The sequence below is a fragment of the Telopea speciosissima genome, chromosome 4 (assembly GCF_018873765.1).
Source record: "Telopea speciosissima isolate NSW1024214 ecotype Mountain lineage chromosome 4, Tspe_v1, whole genome shotgun sequence".
Taxonomy (NCBI): Eukaryota; Viridiplantae; Streptophyta; class Magnoliopsida; order Proteales; family Proteaceae; genus Telopea; species Telopea speciosissima.
Window position 1 is genome coordinate 20,027,384 of NC_057919.1, and position 13,736 is coordinate 20,041,119.

General features: G+C 37.2%; 1 protein-coding gene across 1 annotated transcript; it reads right to left on the bottom strand.

Moving 5' to 3' along the window:
* Window positions 1–8,266: 8,266 nt before the first annotated feature.
* Window positions 8,267–9,715, bottom strand: LOC122659053 (protein ENHANCED PSEUDOMONAS SUSCEPTIBILITY 1-like). Its single transcript, XM_043854210.1, has one exon. The coding sequence runs from the start codon at window positions 9,713–9,715 to the stop codon at window positions 8,267–8,269; it is 1,449 nt and encodes a 482-aa protein (XP_043710145.1).
* Window positions 9,716–13,736: the final 4,021 nt, after the last annotated feature.

The window sequence follows — 13,736 nt, forward strand, 5'->3', positions numbered from 1 at the left end:
AAGAATGCTTTCCGGTCACATGAACCTTGTGCTAGCGAGAGCCAATGAGGAGACATATAGGGGCATAAATCATGGAGATTATTATTTTTTAATTTGTAAGGGGTAGGGCGGTCATTTCAAGGGGGCTGTTTATATTGGGTTGATGAGTTCTTTACAGTTGTATTAAGACAATGACATCATTAGTTAATTTGTGATTAGAAGGCTTCCAGTAAAATTAGCTAAATGACATCATTAGTTACTTGTGATTAGGAGGCTTCTAGTAAATTAGCCTAGTAATTAGAATAGTTTAAAACTCATATCTTATTCATTGTTGTTGTTGTTGTTGTCGGTCAAGGATAAAGGTGGGATTTATGAATTCGGAGAGAATGAGAGGGGGCGATGGAGCCCACACAGTGGAAGAAGCGGTGCAAACCCATCATTACGGAAGACAATGCCATCATTTGCACGTGTCAATGGGCCACCTAAAAATGAAAACCATTAGCGACGAACTGTAGCTTTTTTACCCCTTTAATTTACTAATATATATTTTGTTTCCTTTCCACATTTAACCTTGCATGTAGGGTACTATTTTTTTTAAATTTTTTTAATGGGCTTCCTCCATATGTCTATTACAAAGAATATCCGAAAACTGAATGATTCATGGCAAAGAGATTCTAAAGCATTTGGAGTTCCTCATCTTCTAAAAACTCCTAAATTGTAATATATAGAATTTAGCTCGTCTCCAGGGAATCCAACACTTAAGGGTGTTGCTAGGGGGTATGCAGCGGTTGAGTTGTGCTGTACACATCTTGGTGCATGCCTAGGAATGTGTGCGATACAGTCCAACAATTGGCAGTACCCTAGACGTTCCCTACTCCCTGGAGACGATCCTAAGCCTAATATATAACATGAGAAGTAAAATTCCTTTGCTGCTCTTTTTTTTTTTTTTTTTTTTTTTTATCAAGCCAAGCATTTTACCAATTTGAGAATCCATTCGTAGATAGGTAGTGAGGGGGGGGGGGGGTAGAGGAGGACCTCATAGTTACACATGAAGCAAACCAGGTCTGCTAAGCTAGGGGGCATTCAAAAAGAGCATGCTTTATAGACTCACCCTCTTGCTCTCACCCTGAACAAATATCATATGTCATGATATTTCTTCTCTTAAGCTTTAGTAATACACCTATAGCACTCAAGCAAGACTTCTAGAGAAAAGACTGCACCTTGGGAGTGGGGTCTTAGAAATCTAGATAATCTTCCACACCAATCTAGGAATGCATGTCAATCTACTAGCAGAGTTTGATTAAGAGGGAGCAAGAGCCAATCCTAACCTGTTCGTAGATTTGACTGAAAAGTCACCTTTGGAGTGGGGCCTCCAACAAATACGTATATGTCCTCGTTCTGAACTAAGCTAGATCTTGAGGATAGCCTCTATCCCAAAGGGTGTGAAAAACCATCTAAATTTATCCACCATCTAATGAGTATTTTAAAAAATAAGGCCTAGCTGGCACCCAACAATCTATACAATCCGGAGGCCTGGGATAATGTACTTTAAAACCCTCAAGATAAGACTCCCATGGGTCATTTCAAATCTGAATAGAGCAGTCCGTTGCCATCAGCCATAAAATCCCTTGCATTAATCGACTTTTATCTTTCAAAATGCTCCTTCAAACCCATGATGGCTCAGCCCGATTGGGCATCAAGAAATTTATCATGGGGAAAATAGATACTTTCAAACAATTATTCCCACACGAGGTTGCCTTGTTTAGAAGTCTCAAACCTAACTTTATCAACTGTGTTTCATTTTATAAACCTACTTGTTTTGTAATACTTTTTCTTATCCGATAGATCTAAAAAATTGTCTTAAAAAAAAACCTTGGCAATCTGTCCACCAAATGTAAAATGACACTTCTTAGATTTTGCACTGCCCAAGGACCTTGTACTCTTATCCTTAAAATTTCAATAGCTAACTTCGAATCGGATCTAATAGCAATCCTTGTATATTCTTCTCAACACATAGATCAGCCTTCTATAAATGGCCATCATCTTTATATATATATATGCGACAAAACACTACCACAACTCTGGGTTTTTGTGATGGAAACTTTGCGTTGCAAAAACTTGTTTCTATCACAAGAACATTATTTACGACAATACATGGAACTATATTTTCATTGTAAATAATACTTGTTAAGATGGTACAAAATATCGTCGTAAATGACCCTCTTTCTTGTAATGAAAGACGTAGTCTTGACTTCAACATAAGCAAAGATTAGAGCACTGCTTTCATCATTGAGATATTTTCAAGGCTTTACTCTTTAGCACCAGTTAAATCTTGCCCTCCAAATAAAGCAGCTCCATTGAAAAAAAAAAAAGAAAAAAGAAAAAAGAAAAAAACTTCCATACCAATGGTGAACAAGTATGGAGAGATTGGATCTCCTTGTCGAATGCATCTACCGCCAGGAAAATGTCTAGCTGCACTATCATTCAAAAGAACAAAAAACATAGCTAAGTTCACACAAGTTATAGGCCTGAAATGTTGGGTTCAATCTCGAGTTGAAACACCAAGGCACAAGGGAATGTCTAAGGATATTTTTCCCCTCGACAAGAAAACAAAACTAGATTCATCCTTGCTTCTATATGGGATATATACTTCAATTATATGACCTACCATGTATGACGCTTATATTTTCTTTAATATTTTCAATGTTCAAATAAAAATTTGAAACATTGTTTTGTCCTATATAGTAAAAATTTGACCTATGCACAAGAGGAACACATATTGAAACATAGCATCACATAAAGAGGTCAATGGAATATGTTTGATAATGTTGACAATGCTAACTCTCATATTAAGTAAAAAAATTTCCTGGATTCACCAAAAAGAAATCTAAAGATTTAATAAGGGATATACACATGATGGTGGTAGTGGTGGGTCTATTATTAAAAGTGCAAACAGAGACTCTGAACATGAAAGAACCCATTAGCGGGAAAGAAGAAAGATGGAATTGAAGAAAGATCTTCTTCATTCGTCAACTACCTTTTTCCCATGACTTTATTTCATATCCTCTCGTTTTCAATCTAGTTGGAAACCTTTTTAGCTTGGAAACAAATGGAAATGGAAAAGGATTGGTGACATAATCTGTGATGGGATCTTAAATTTCATTCCAAAACAAAGCGAATGTGTAGTACCAGGCATCATTATTTGGATTCATCTTTATTCTCTCCTTTATCATCTACCCCTCTAGATAATAATGATTATGATGTTGAAGAGCCAAATTACTATCACTTTGGTTTTGTTTGGTTTCACGTTTCACCAGGTGAATTTTCTTTTCCCTAAGAAAATAAGAGAAAATGGGGTCACGGGCATGATTGTATTGTGAAAAGAGATTTGTCCCTTCGTGCAATAGAAAGTGGACACAAGTGTGCACGTAAAGGGATTTGTTTGGTGTAATGGATGACAGTCTTGAGCACAAATCTATCTGAAAGATAGCACTAAAGATAAAGAAAACCCTAAAAAAAAAAAAAATCTCCTTTTTCACCTCCTATGATGGTGGTGGTGGTGGTTTTTGCACAGACTTGAGAGTTTAATATTTTGACTCTTTCTCAAAGTCTAAGGGTCTTCTTCTCTTCTTCTCTTCTTTATTCCCTTTCACTACTGGTTTTCTATCAATTTGTTGATGCTGACTTAGATGGGTGCTCTATTTCTTTCTGTTATAATATGTTATCTAGTTGATCTTGAGAGGTGAAGGAAGACCTCATTTAGTAGAATTCTATTTAAGTTCTATTGTTGTTACTGCCCATGCAAATGTAAAGGAACTGCTATCAATGGGTACATGGAGCTGACCCTACTGGTCAGTGGGGTTTGGGTCCTACTCTAGGGTACCTAATAAATTATAGAACCAATAATAGGGTTAGGTACGGATATCTATGTTTTGGAGGATACCCCATATGTATTCATTTAGTACTATTTGAAAATTAGGGTTTTCAAACTTGCAAGGATATGCACTTGTTGTGCCTTTTGAGTCTTAGAATTACTTTTTTTTTTCTTTCCCTTCTATAAAATTACTAATTTTTTTTTATGCTTTATATGTTATATATTAGTTAAGAATGTAAGATAATTTATGTAGATTCTTAGGGTCCATAATATGATGGAAAGAGCTTACAAATGAAGTGATTATGGGGGATTGAATGAATATTTTGTAGATAATTATAATCATGTAGGTTGAAACTTTTGCAACTTTGACAGTCTCCATGTATCTTGAATATGATTTTTAATTTCCCTTACATTTTTAAGGGTCTCTAGTTTCACTGTAATGGTTCAATGGAATTTTATTGGGTTATATTATAAAATATTTCTTTTCCAAGGGGAAATATGTCACTAAGAAGAAGAAGAGGCATGAGTTTCATGGGGTCATAATTTTTATTTTAATTTTTTTAGATTTGAACAAGAAGGCAGGAACCTATGCTTTAGAAAACTATAGTGAAAAAGAAGAGCCTAACAAAAACAAATCAAAAGCCAAAATATAGAAAAGCAACAAGTTTCATTTTTGATCAGTAACAATACATTTAGAATAGTATATGGGTTTTAATTAATTCTAGGTTATAGCATTCAGGTTTTAGGGGTTTTTAATGAGTCTCTGGTTTTAAGATTCATAATTTAAGCTTTCATGTTTCAAATTATGAAATATTTTAGGTCTCATAAGTTCAAATTTTTAGTTTCATGCTCTCAATTACAGTCTTTTTGACAATTTCAAATGACTCCACATCTTCCTTCCCCTGCATATTTGAGCCATTTTTCGATCGACATGGTTGAACTGTGCAAAATATTAATTAATTTTTTTGGGGGGAGGGGGGGAGAAGGTAGTGGTAAGACAGTTCCTTTTTGGTTTGGGTCCAAGGGGGTCAATTTCAAAAACGTTTTGTTTACTAAACTGTCCCAAAACTAGGATCTGTTCCCGTTTGATAAGGGGATCATCCCGTTCTAGTTCCTTAACAGTTTTGAGCACTAGAAGTCTAAACTGGACTGGCGTTGGAGTTGATGGATTGAAGCCCAATCTGGAAGGACTCGTCTCCTGTCCAGCACCCTGACCAGGCTGCATGTGTAGCGTCGGAGGTCGGACACAATGAGGCGCGAAAAGACTGTCTCACCCCTGCCAGAGCACCTTGCCCGAGCAGGGGTAAGACAGTCTTTTCATGCCTCACCAAGTGAAGTGCCATTTGGAATAGCGTCGGAGGTTGTTGACAAACCTACTTTCCTAAGGTTTGGTAGACAAAACAATGAAAGCACGAAATTTATGAACAATTAATTTCTTCTGTTAAAGTTTTTTTTTTGTTTTTTTTTGTTTTGGATGCAAAGTTTAGACTCGAGACTATGAGAAATTTCTAAAGACTTTATTTTCATTGTAAAAAATGAGAACTAATTATATATTTAAGGGAAAATTTTGTTGTTTCCAAGGTTAGTAGAAAAGAATTTATAATCTTACTTTTTTGCCCTTTTAGAATAATTATCAATAAGGGTAAATCATATTATTTCACTTATGTACTTGAAAAATGCGATAAGACAATGACAAAGTTTGGTAATTAGATAATCATAAATTATTTTAAAAACTCTTTTCTACCACTACGTACGTTAGATAAGTTTTAAAAATAAGACAAGGTGCAATCTCAATTGATTTATACTTCTCCCTTCCCCTTTGTGACAAAAAGATGCATGCATGCAAAAAAGGTAGTTATTGATGTCACAATTATTTGTGAGGTTTCCAAAAATCACAAGATAGAACTGAGACATCCATTTTCATGATTTGCCTATGGGAGAGAGTTTCCGAGAAGGATTCTACACACTACCACCACTTAGTGGTTTAAAAAAGGTATCACTTCATGTATACCCCATATTTTCAAAATAGATTAAAAAAAAAAACGTGTGGGGCCTTCACTTTTTGTGAGATAGCATTGGATAGAGTTCGGACAGTGTGTCTTCTCCCATTTTCCTATTTAAACGTTTTTTTGTGCTTAAAGTTGAGAGAGTACACAGTAATGACTAGAGTATTGATACACATGCATGGACATACACGACAGGGTATATGATCGAATTAGATTATGAAATTGGACAAATGCTAATGTACCATGTACTCTCTATCCAACGGTTGGAATGGATACATCTGTCCACGTGGTACAATAGGTGTTTGGTGATGTTTGAAAAAATAACATACCCTTGTGACAATATTGGGCAAGAGATCATTGTTTGGTTGTGTAGCGCTTGCACTAGTGCAAGGTCAATGAGTTTTCACGTAAGGGTGTCAACATAGATGTAATTTTTTTATTTCATGGGAGCAAGGCATACTTTCACGTGCTCCTTTGTCAGGGTGTAGGAGCGACGCAATGAATTGACGTTCTTTTCCCCTATTTCACCTTGAGGAAATCAAGTGTGATGGGCTTATTCTTTTATTGGAGCAGGTTTTATGGAAGGGCAATGCAATACGCCCCGTTTGTTTGACTGATAAAAAGGGGTGGAAAATTTGTGAAGGTACGTCCCACATGTTGTGGGTTGGGTTGACAAGAAAAGGAAAGAAAATGAAATAATGGACTATGTATTTTGTAGTGGGGTGGGATATAGTGGGAGAGAGGAAATAGACATGGGATGAGATTCCATGAGAAAAAAAGGAAATAGGTAGAGGAGACCGATAGACTCAAAAGTAACTTTTCCATAAATAGTGCTAAAGTCCTACCAATTTTGGTAGGACTTTGAAAGTGAATGAGTAGAAAAAAGAGGGGTGCCACCTCACCAGACAAGAATAAATACATTTAATGAGTTTGTTTGGAAGTTTCCCACCTCATGTACCAATAAAATAGTATACTTTTTTGGATCCGGCTCCTCTTCACCAAGTGGAGAGCCCAATGAGGCATTCGATGGCTGGGCTACACCGCACACATTCAGATGCACACTCAAGCAGCTGTCAAGATGTGTACAACACAGGCGAACCGTTGGATACCTCATTGGACTCTTCACTCAGTGGAGAGGAGTCCGATCCATACTTTTCCACCCCGTTTTCCATATCCCACTTTTATCCGGCAAACAAAACTTTCACTCTGTTGTTTTATTTCGTAATGGTTAGTGGTTGATTGGTTGGTAAAGAAAAGTCTTGACCCCAAAGAAAACAAAAAAGTAAAGGGAAGTGAAGTTGAAAAATGGAAAAACTTTCCCACATTGTGAATGTACCATACGTTTTCACTCACAATTTTTTTATTAAATTATTATTCTCTCTCATTCCTTGATCATGTGAGCTCCATAATATACAGGTCTTACATTACATCACCATTGATGTAATCGTGAGAGATTTCCCCTTCACTAATGGCGTGGAGAACCTTCTCATCCATAAAAAATTACACAATCAAAATTAGACCCGTTTTAATTAGTTTGATTTTGATTTTGATTTGTCATAAAGGTTAAAGAGCTTCTATTTCGCTGGGTAAACATGAAAATGAGGCCTCTAGGTTCTCTGATTATTCAATATTGTGTATTGCTCTCCAACATGGTGTTTTATTTTAGAGAATAGATCGTACATGTAGGTGAACGTACATCTGAGTGGTAACCACATGTCTTTTTTGTTTCTATAAATACCCTTTCTCAACTTGTAAATGGCAAAAATATGAGAGATAGTTATCTCTCACATGTACCTGCAGGTGCACGTACGTTCAGAGGAACTACATTGTTGGAAATATATCATCCAAATCATACTTGAAAATGCATGTACCAAGGGGTTTAGATTACTTATTTGTTTTGTAGACAAACCAAAGTTGCTGTCTACAATCTCAAACACTAAATATAGCATCACGTACCTGAAATTACGTTGAGAAACTTATGGGATTGAGTCGTGGCACTGAACATTTTTCTTAAGATTATAGAAGCCCCTTATGGTGTAAGTCGGGTTCTTGTGAATCAACCTCCAAGATAAAACAACCCTTGGTCTCTCCAATAGTCATTGAGGTTTGGGTTTTGTTCAGTCAATAACAGTACCTCTCAAAGCAATAAAACACTAGAAAGAAAACTTGAGAAAATTTGAATACAAGAAAGAGTGTGTAACAACACTTAGAAACCGCTTAGAGACACACTTTCCAATGGATATATCTCTTCAAGAGACATAACGAAAAATGTCAGACATCGATCAAAATCGATCAATGTCGAACATCACCGAAAACACACACAGGTGTTTTGGAACTTCATTTTATAAAATACAACATAAACTCTTTATTTTCTGGAATAGCAAGTTGTTACAACTGCAAGTTAATGCTATTGGTGGTGGTGGGAAAGGGAAAGCGAAACCGCATCCATAAACTCTGGATCAGAGTCGAGGGCAGTCATAGATTCTGGCAGAAGGCTCACCTCCAAGTCCACACTTCCTACTCCGTGGCGCCCTGGGTATGAAGTCACACTCCCATCCATCTTGTTTGCAGACCCGCTTCGAACAGCCTCTGCCTTTCCCCACCCAAAGTCGCACCCATACATATTGAATCTGGGTGAGCTCGACAACATGACGCTGCAGGGGTTGATGAAATCGCTAATCTTGTAAATGGAAGGACTCACCATCCACCCTTCCACCCACCTCCGCACTTTACTGTCATTATGCTCATTCACAGCCTCGTGCAATAGCCAAGCTGCCCACCCAATTCCATGGCTCAGAAGTTCTTCAACAGTCACGGTTGCGCTCACAGCCTGAACGCAGTTCCCAAAGTAGTCTGGTGATAATGGTGGGTTCAGTCTTGATCTATTATTGATGGCTAAACTGCAACTTGTTTTCTGGTGACTGGGTAGATGACGGCGTGCCCGTGTCACACATCTCCAGACAAGTGCAGACAAGGCCTGGAAGGAGGATATGGTGCTGGTGTTGGTGTTGGTGTTGCATTCGGCGTTGGCCTTAGCTTTGAGCTTCGCAATGGATTGTGGGGAGAAATGAAAGACCCTCTCTCTGAGCAACACCGCGGTTGAAACGTACCTGTGAATGAACTCATCATGGTGGGAGAAAGGTAAGTTGATTATGGGGCCCACATGGCCATTCTCATCATCGAGAAACCAGCGTGTGAGGACAGGTGGGCACGAGATGTTATCAACATGCTTTCCATCAACCATCATCTTCCTGCATATCTCGGCCCATGCATTGAAGAAATTCCAGTAAGAAGTGCCATCACCGACGACGTGGTTGAAGGAGCATGCGATGAAGATTCCATCCACTAACTCTGTTACCTGGACAGCAAGCAAAGGCAAGGTGTGGCCATCGTGGCTAATAGCTTCGTCTAACAGAAACAATGATTGAACGATGGGGGGAACGTGAACGTCACTGGGAGAGAGGACATCTGCCACGGACACGTCAGCAGCAACAGCGTGGACAAATTCCACTCCTGGGTTGTTGTTGTTGTTAGAATATTCCACAGAAATTGAGTAAGAAGGTGATGGGTTGTCTTGTTTATGAGTGACGAGGTGGCCTGCCAGGGGAAGGAAGTGGGTGAGGGTGAGGGAAAGGGAATCCTTAAGGTGGTCGATGATGCTCGGGGGAGGTTTTGAAAAGAGAAGACCCTTCTGGATGTAGGGTATGTTTAACAAGGAGAGATCCCATGGGTTCAAGTGGAAAGGCTGATTTGATTCGTCTGAAACGCACTCTGGTTTGATGGAGCACCTTGAGATGTGGTGAACTGCTGGATGAGTACTCGCCTTTTGTGCAGGCTCCATATTCACTCCATCCATCATATAATATTTGCTCTTGTACGTCTAATAACTAATAAGTTTGTCTTCTCATGTATGTGTGAATATATATATATAGTGTGGTTCCCTTCATGCACCCTTCTTTCAATGGCCTTAAGATTTTTTTTTCTAAATCTGTCTGCTCATGTTATTTTTCCAAACATTACAGCGCCTACGCCTACAGAAAGCGCGTTCAAAAGACTACTCAATGGATCGAACACAAGAAAACTAACCTCTAACCTCACACATGTCATAAGATTTGGATAACCCACTCCTGGTTTTAGTGCATAATATCGGATCGGGTATTAGTCAACTGAAAAATCAATATGATATCAATACGTAATTGACATGGATCTAATGTATTGGACAAATTTGCCCTTGATTTTCTTTTAAAAAACAAACAAGATTTTTGAGTGTTTTACCCCTTGTCCGTACTGTGCCATTGATATGGTATCGACATAGTATTGAGATTGACGACTATCAAAACCGTTATGTATCATCCGATACAAGTGATACAATACCAATAACTCAAATCATGATCCCACTTTCTACCAATATATAGATTTTTCCTCAAACGCTGGCCCTCGAGGGGAATAACTTTGCCTTTATCTCAAACATCAACCATAATATTTCTGGCTAGGTATCAGTGGGTTAAGTTAGGTTGTATTTTGACCAAAGTTATAATCTCATATCAGTTTATTCAAGTCAAGTCTTCATGTAATCCAACCTTTTTCATCTAATGCCTTAAGGTTTTAGGTTGGATCCTCTCTCTCTCTCTCCTTTGAATAATATACATGAGAGTCATAGTTCATGGTTCGAATGTTAAAGGTTTTAAAGTTCAATGTTTTAGATTTAAAGTGTTATGGTCAAAATTAGCGGCCGTTCTCTCCATTTTTCTTTTCAAATCTATGGTTTCATTGGTTCCATTTTTCTTTTCAAACGACACATTTAGTATAATTGACCTTCGCTTCTTAAATATTATCACTTGCTCATCGTGCACGCCACTCCTTTTTCTTGTCGCCCCGCGCAACGTTTTAGGTATGGATTTTGTAATGGATATCTGATTGGTGGGATCCCTCGATTCATATTGGTATCGGTATCGGTAGGGGTTGATATCGATATTTTACTAATTGCATATCAATGCATTGATAGAGATCAAGGGTAAAAAGATAAAAATTTTATTTCCATTGGCAAACAAAAAAAAATTTATCCGATGGGATCAATACAGATTGATTTAGATTGATCGACACTTGTGTGGTGCTTAGGGTTTAAATTTTATTTTATGAGAAAAGGAACGTCAACCGATGTTGTGTATGGGTGTGTACCTGTGCCTAGACACAGTCCGGTGCAAAAACCATCGTACTCCTGGACCTTTCCACCTTTGCAGGGGTATGTACTTGCGTCCAAACACAATCCGACGCGAAAAGACTGCCATACACCCCTAGAAAGGTGGAAAAGTTCAGCGGTGCAACGGTCTTTTCCCTAAACAATAAAAGGAGAATAAAGAACACTGCAATAGAATCCATTAACGTAGGAACACATGAAATTACCATCTTATCCCATGAAATAAAAATCCCATCCATGTTGATTAGCTTGTATGCACACTCATTGGCCTTTGTGTTGGTGCAGAGGCTACAGGATTAGGCAACGATGTCTTGCCCTTCATTAAAATATAATATAAATAAAATGTTTAAAAAAATCATCCACTCAAAATCCAGGAATGCTATTTTCTCAAAATAGTGATGGTATATCCATCAAGTAGCAAGTTGTTGAGCTGATATTTTGTGGTTAGGTAGATCTAAAGTACTTGGTTTGTAGCAAAACAAAGCTTTAGAAAATCTAGGACCATTGAAAGGGTCCATGGGATGTCTAGACATTAAAGATTGATCATGATCATCTAAGCGAGACATGTGGTAGATCCGATAGATAATAAAATAAAATAAAAAATTAGAAAAAGAATATTGTTTGATCGCATAGTTATTGGGTCAATCACAGGAGCGAGCAAAACTACTGCCCAACCTTTCTTTCAATAAAAAATATCATCTATGTTGATTTGATACCTATGTGCACGCTGTCAATGGCCTTCACACTCGTTCAGAAGCTACACGGCCAAGCAATGCTTCCTTAAAATAAATAGATTCAAAGACTTGAGAAGACTTGGGACCAATGGAGTTATAAAGACTTCACTATTCTCATTTTGATTCTTTCAAAAAATTGTTTTTTTTTGGTAGAAGATTCTTTCAAATTTGAGTGCTCCAGTCTTATAGTTTGGATTCTGGAACTCTGGACAGAAGGAACTCATCTAATTAAAGTCCTTTCTTGCTAATCAAGAAAGCCAAAAGAAATATATATAGATTTCTCATTCAAGGTTCCCTTTTGAAAATGACTACTTTCTTTCTTGTAATATATTTCCTCATTGTAATTGGCTTAAGTCTTCTGTGAAGTTTGTCAATAGCACTATTACTAGCTGTATTTTTTATCCATGTACGAACTTGCCGTCTTAAATATATAAAATTTCTTTTGTTTTCATTAAAAAAAAAATAAAATCTACATATCGAGTTGTTATCGATCAATTTTCTTTTGTTATAAAAAAAAACGTATACTTTTCTTCTTCATAGTTTATGGGAGAGGCAATTACCATCACTATCCTACACTTAGTCGATATTTACTAAAACTATCTTATCTTAAACTTCTTTTCTATACTAGGAAAATTATCACCTCCAGTTTGTTGACCGGCTCAGTTCCCAGTTCCTCTAATAGGGGGATGGTGGACCCCACTCGGGCAGAGTGTTTGGGCATGGGTAGACAGGTCATTTCAGCCCTCCTTTGTTAGAGGAACTGGGGAACTGGGCCGGGCAGCCAACTGGAGGTGATAAAGATCCTCTATACTATCCTTCTTTTAAACTTTTACATCTCATTCTACCTTTATATTTTTAAATACCTAGATTGCCCTTCCTTTTCACCTAGTAACCTACTAATCTATTTAACCTACCATTCTTCTTGTATTTTTGTCATTAATATAGTAAAAAATGAAAGCACCCATCCGCTTCTTCTCTCTCTTGTTTTTTACTCCATTCTTTTTTTTTTCTTCAACTTTTAATTAATTTTTTATTCAACATTTCAACCTCATCGTTATTCTTTGAAGATATCATGGATCTAAGTATCGATATCGGTAACCTGCAAAACCGATACAATGCAGATATGGTATCGGCTTAGAATGGTTGTATCAGACAAAACTACCCTTGATCTCCTTAAAAAATGAGTTTTCTAACCACTATACCCCTTGTCCGTACCGTGCTACCAATACGGTATCGGTATCGATAACCTGTAAAATCGATACAATACCGATACGGTATCGGCCTACATCGGTTGTATCAAACAAAATTACCCCTAATTCTCCTTAAAAAATGAGTTTTCTGACCATTATACCCCTTGTTCATACCGTGCTATCGATACGATATTGATATCAGTGACTAGCAAAATCAGTACGTATCACCCAATACGGGCGATACGATACCAATACTTAGAACCATGATTTGTTCGAAGAAGAACGATGATGATGAAATGTTGAATAAAAATTTAATTAAATAGAAAAATTGAAGATAAAAAAAACAAATGGAACAAAAAACGAGAGAGAGAAGTGGGTGGTGCTTTCATTTTTAACTATTTTAATGACAAAAATAGTGAAACATAGAAGAAAAAAGTTAGGTTAAATAGATTAACAGGTTACTAGGTGAAAAGGACGGGCATTCTGGATATTTAAAAACATGAGGGTAGAAAAAGATGTAAAAGTGTAAAAGTAAGGTAGTATCAAAAAAGAAGTTTAATGTAAGATAGTTTTAATAAAGGGTAAAGGTTTTGTACACGGTACGATCGTGTACAAAACCTTTCTCCAAAAATAAAAAAGAATCATTTTTTGGAAGGGGGAAAGTTTCATCATATTTTGGTGGAGGGGGGAGGGGAAGTTTCGTACACGGTTTACACGATCCTGTACAAAACCTTTCTCCTTTAATAAATATAAGAT

What these genes read in the sequence shown, in the direction of transcription:
- LOC122659053 (XM_043854210.1), bottom strand. Translation starts at nt 9,715, where the DNA reads ATGGATGGAGTGAATATGGAGCCTGCACAAAAGGCGAGTACTCATCCA.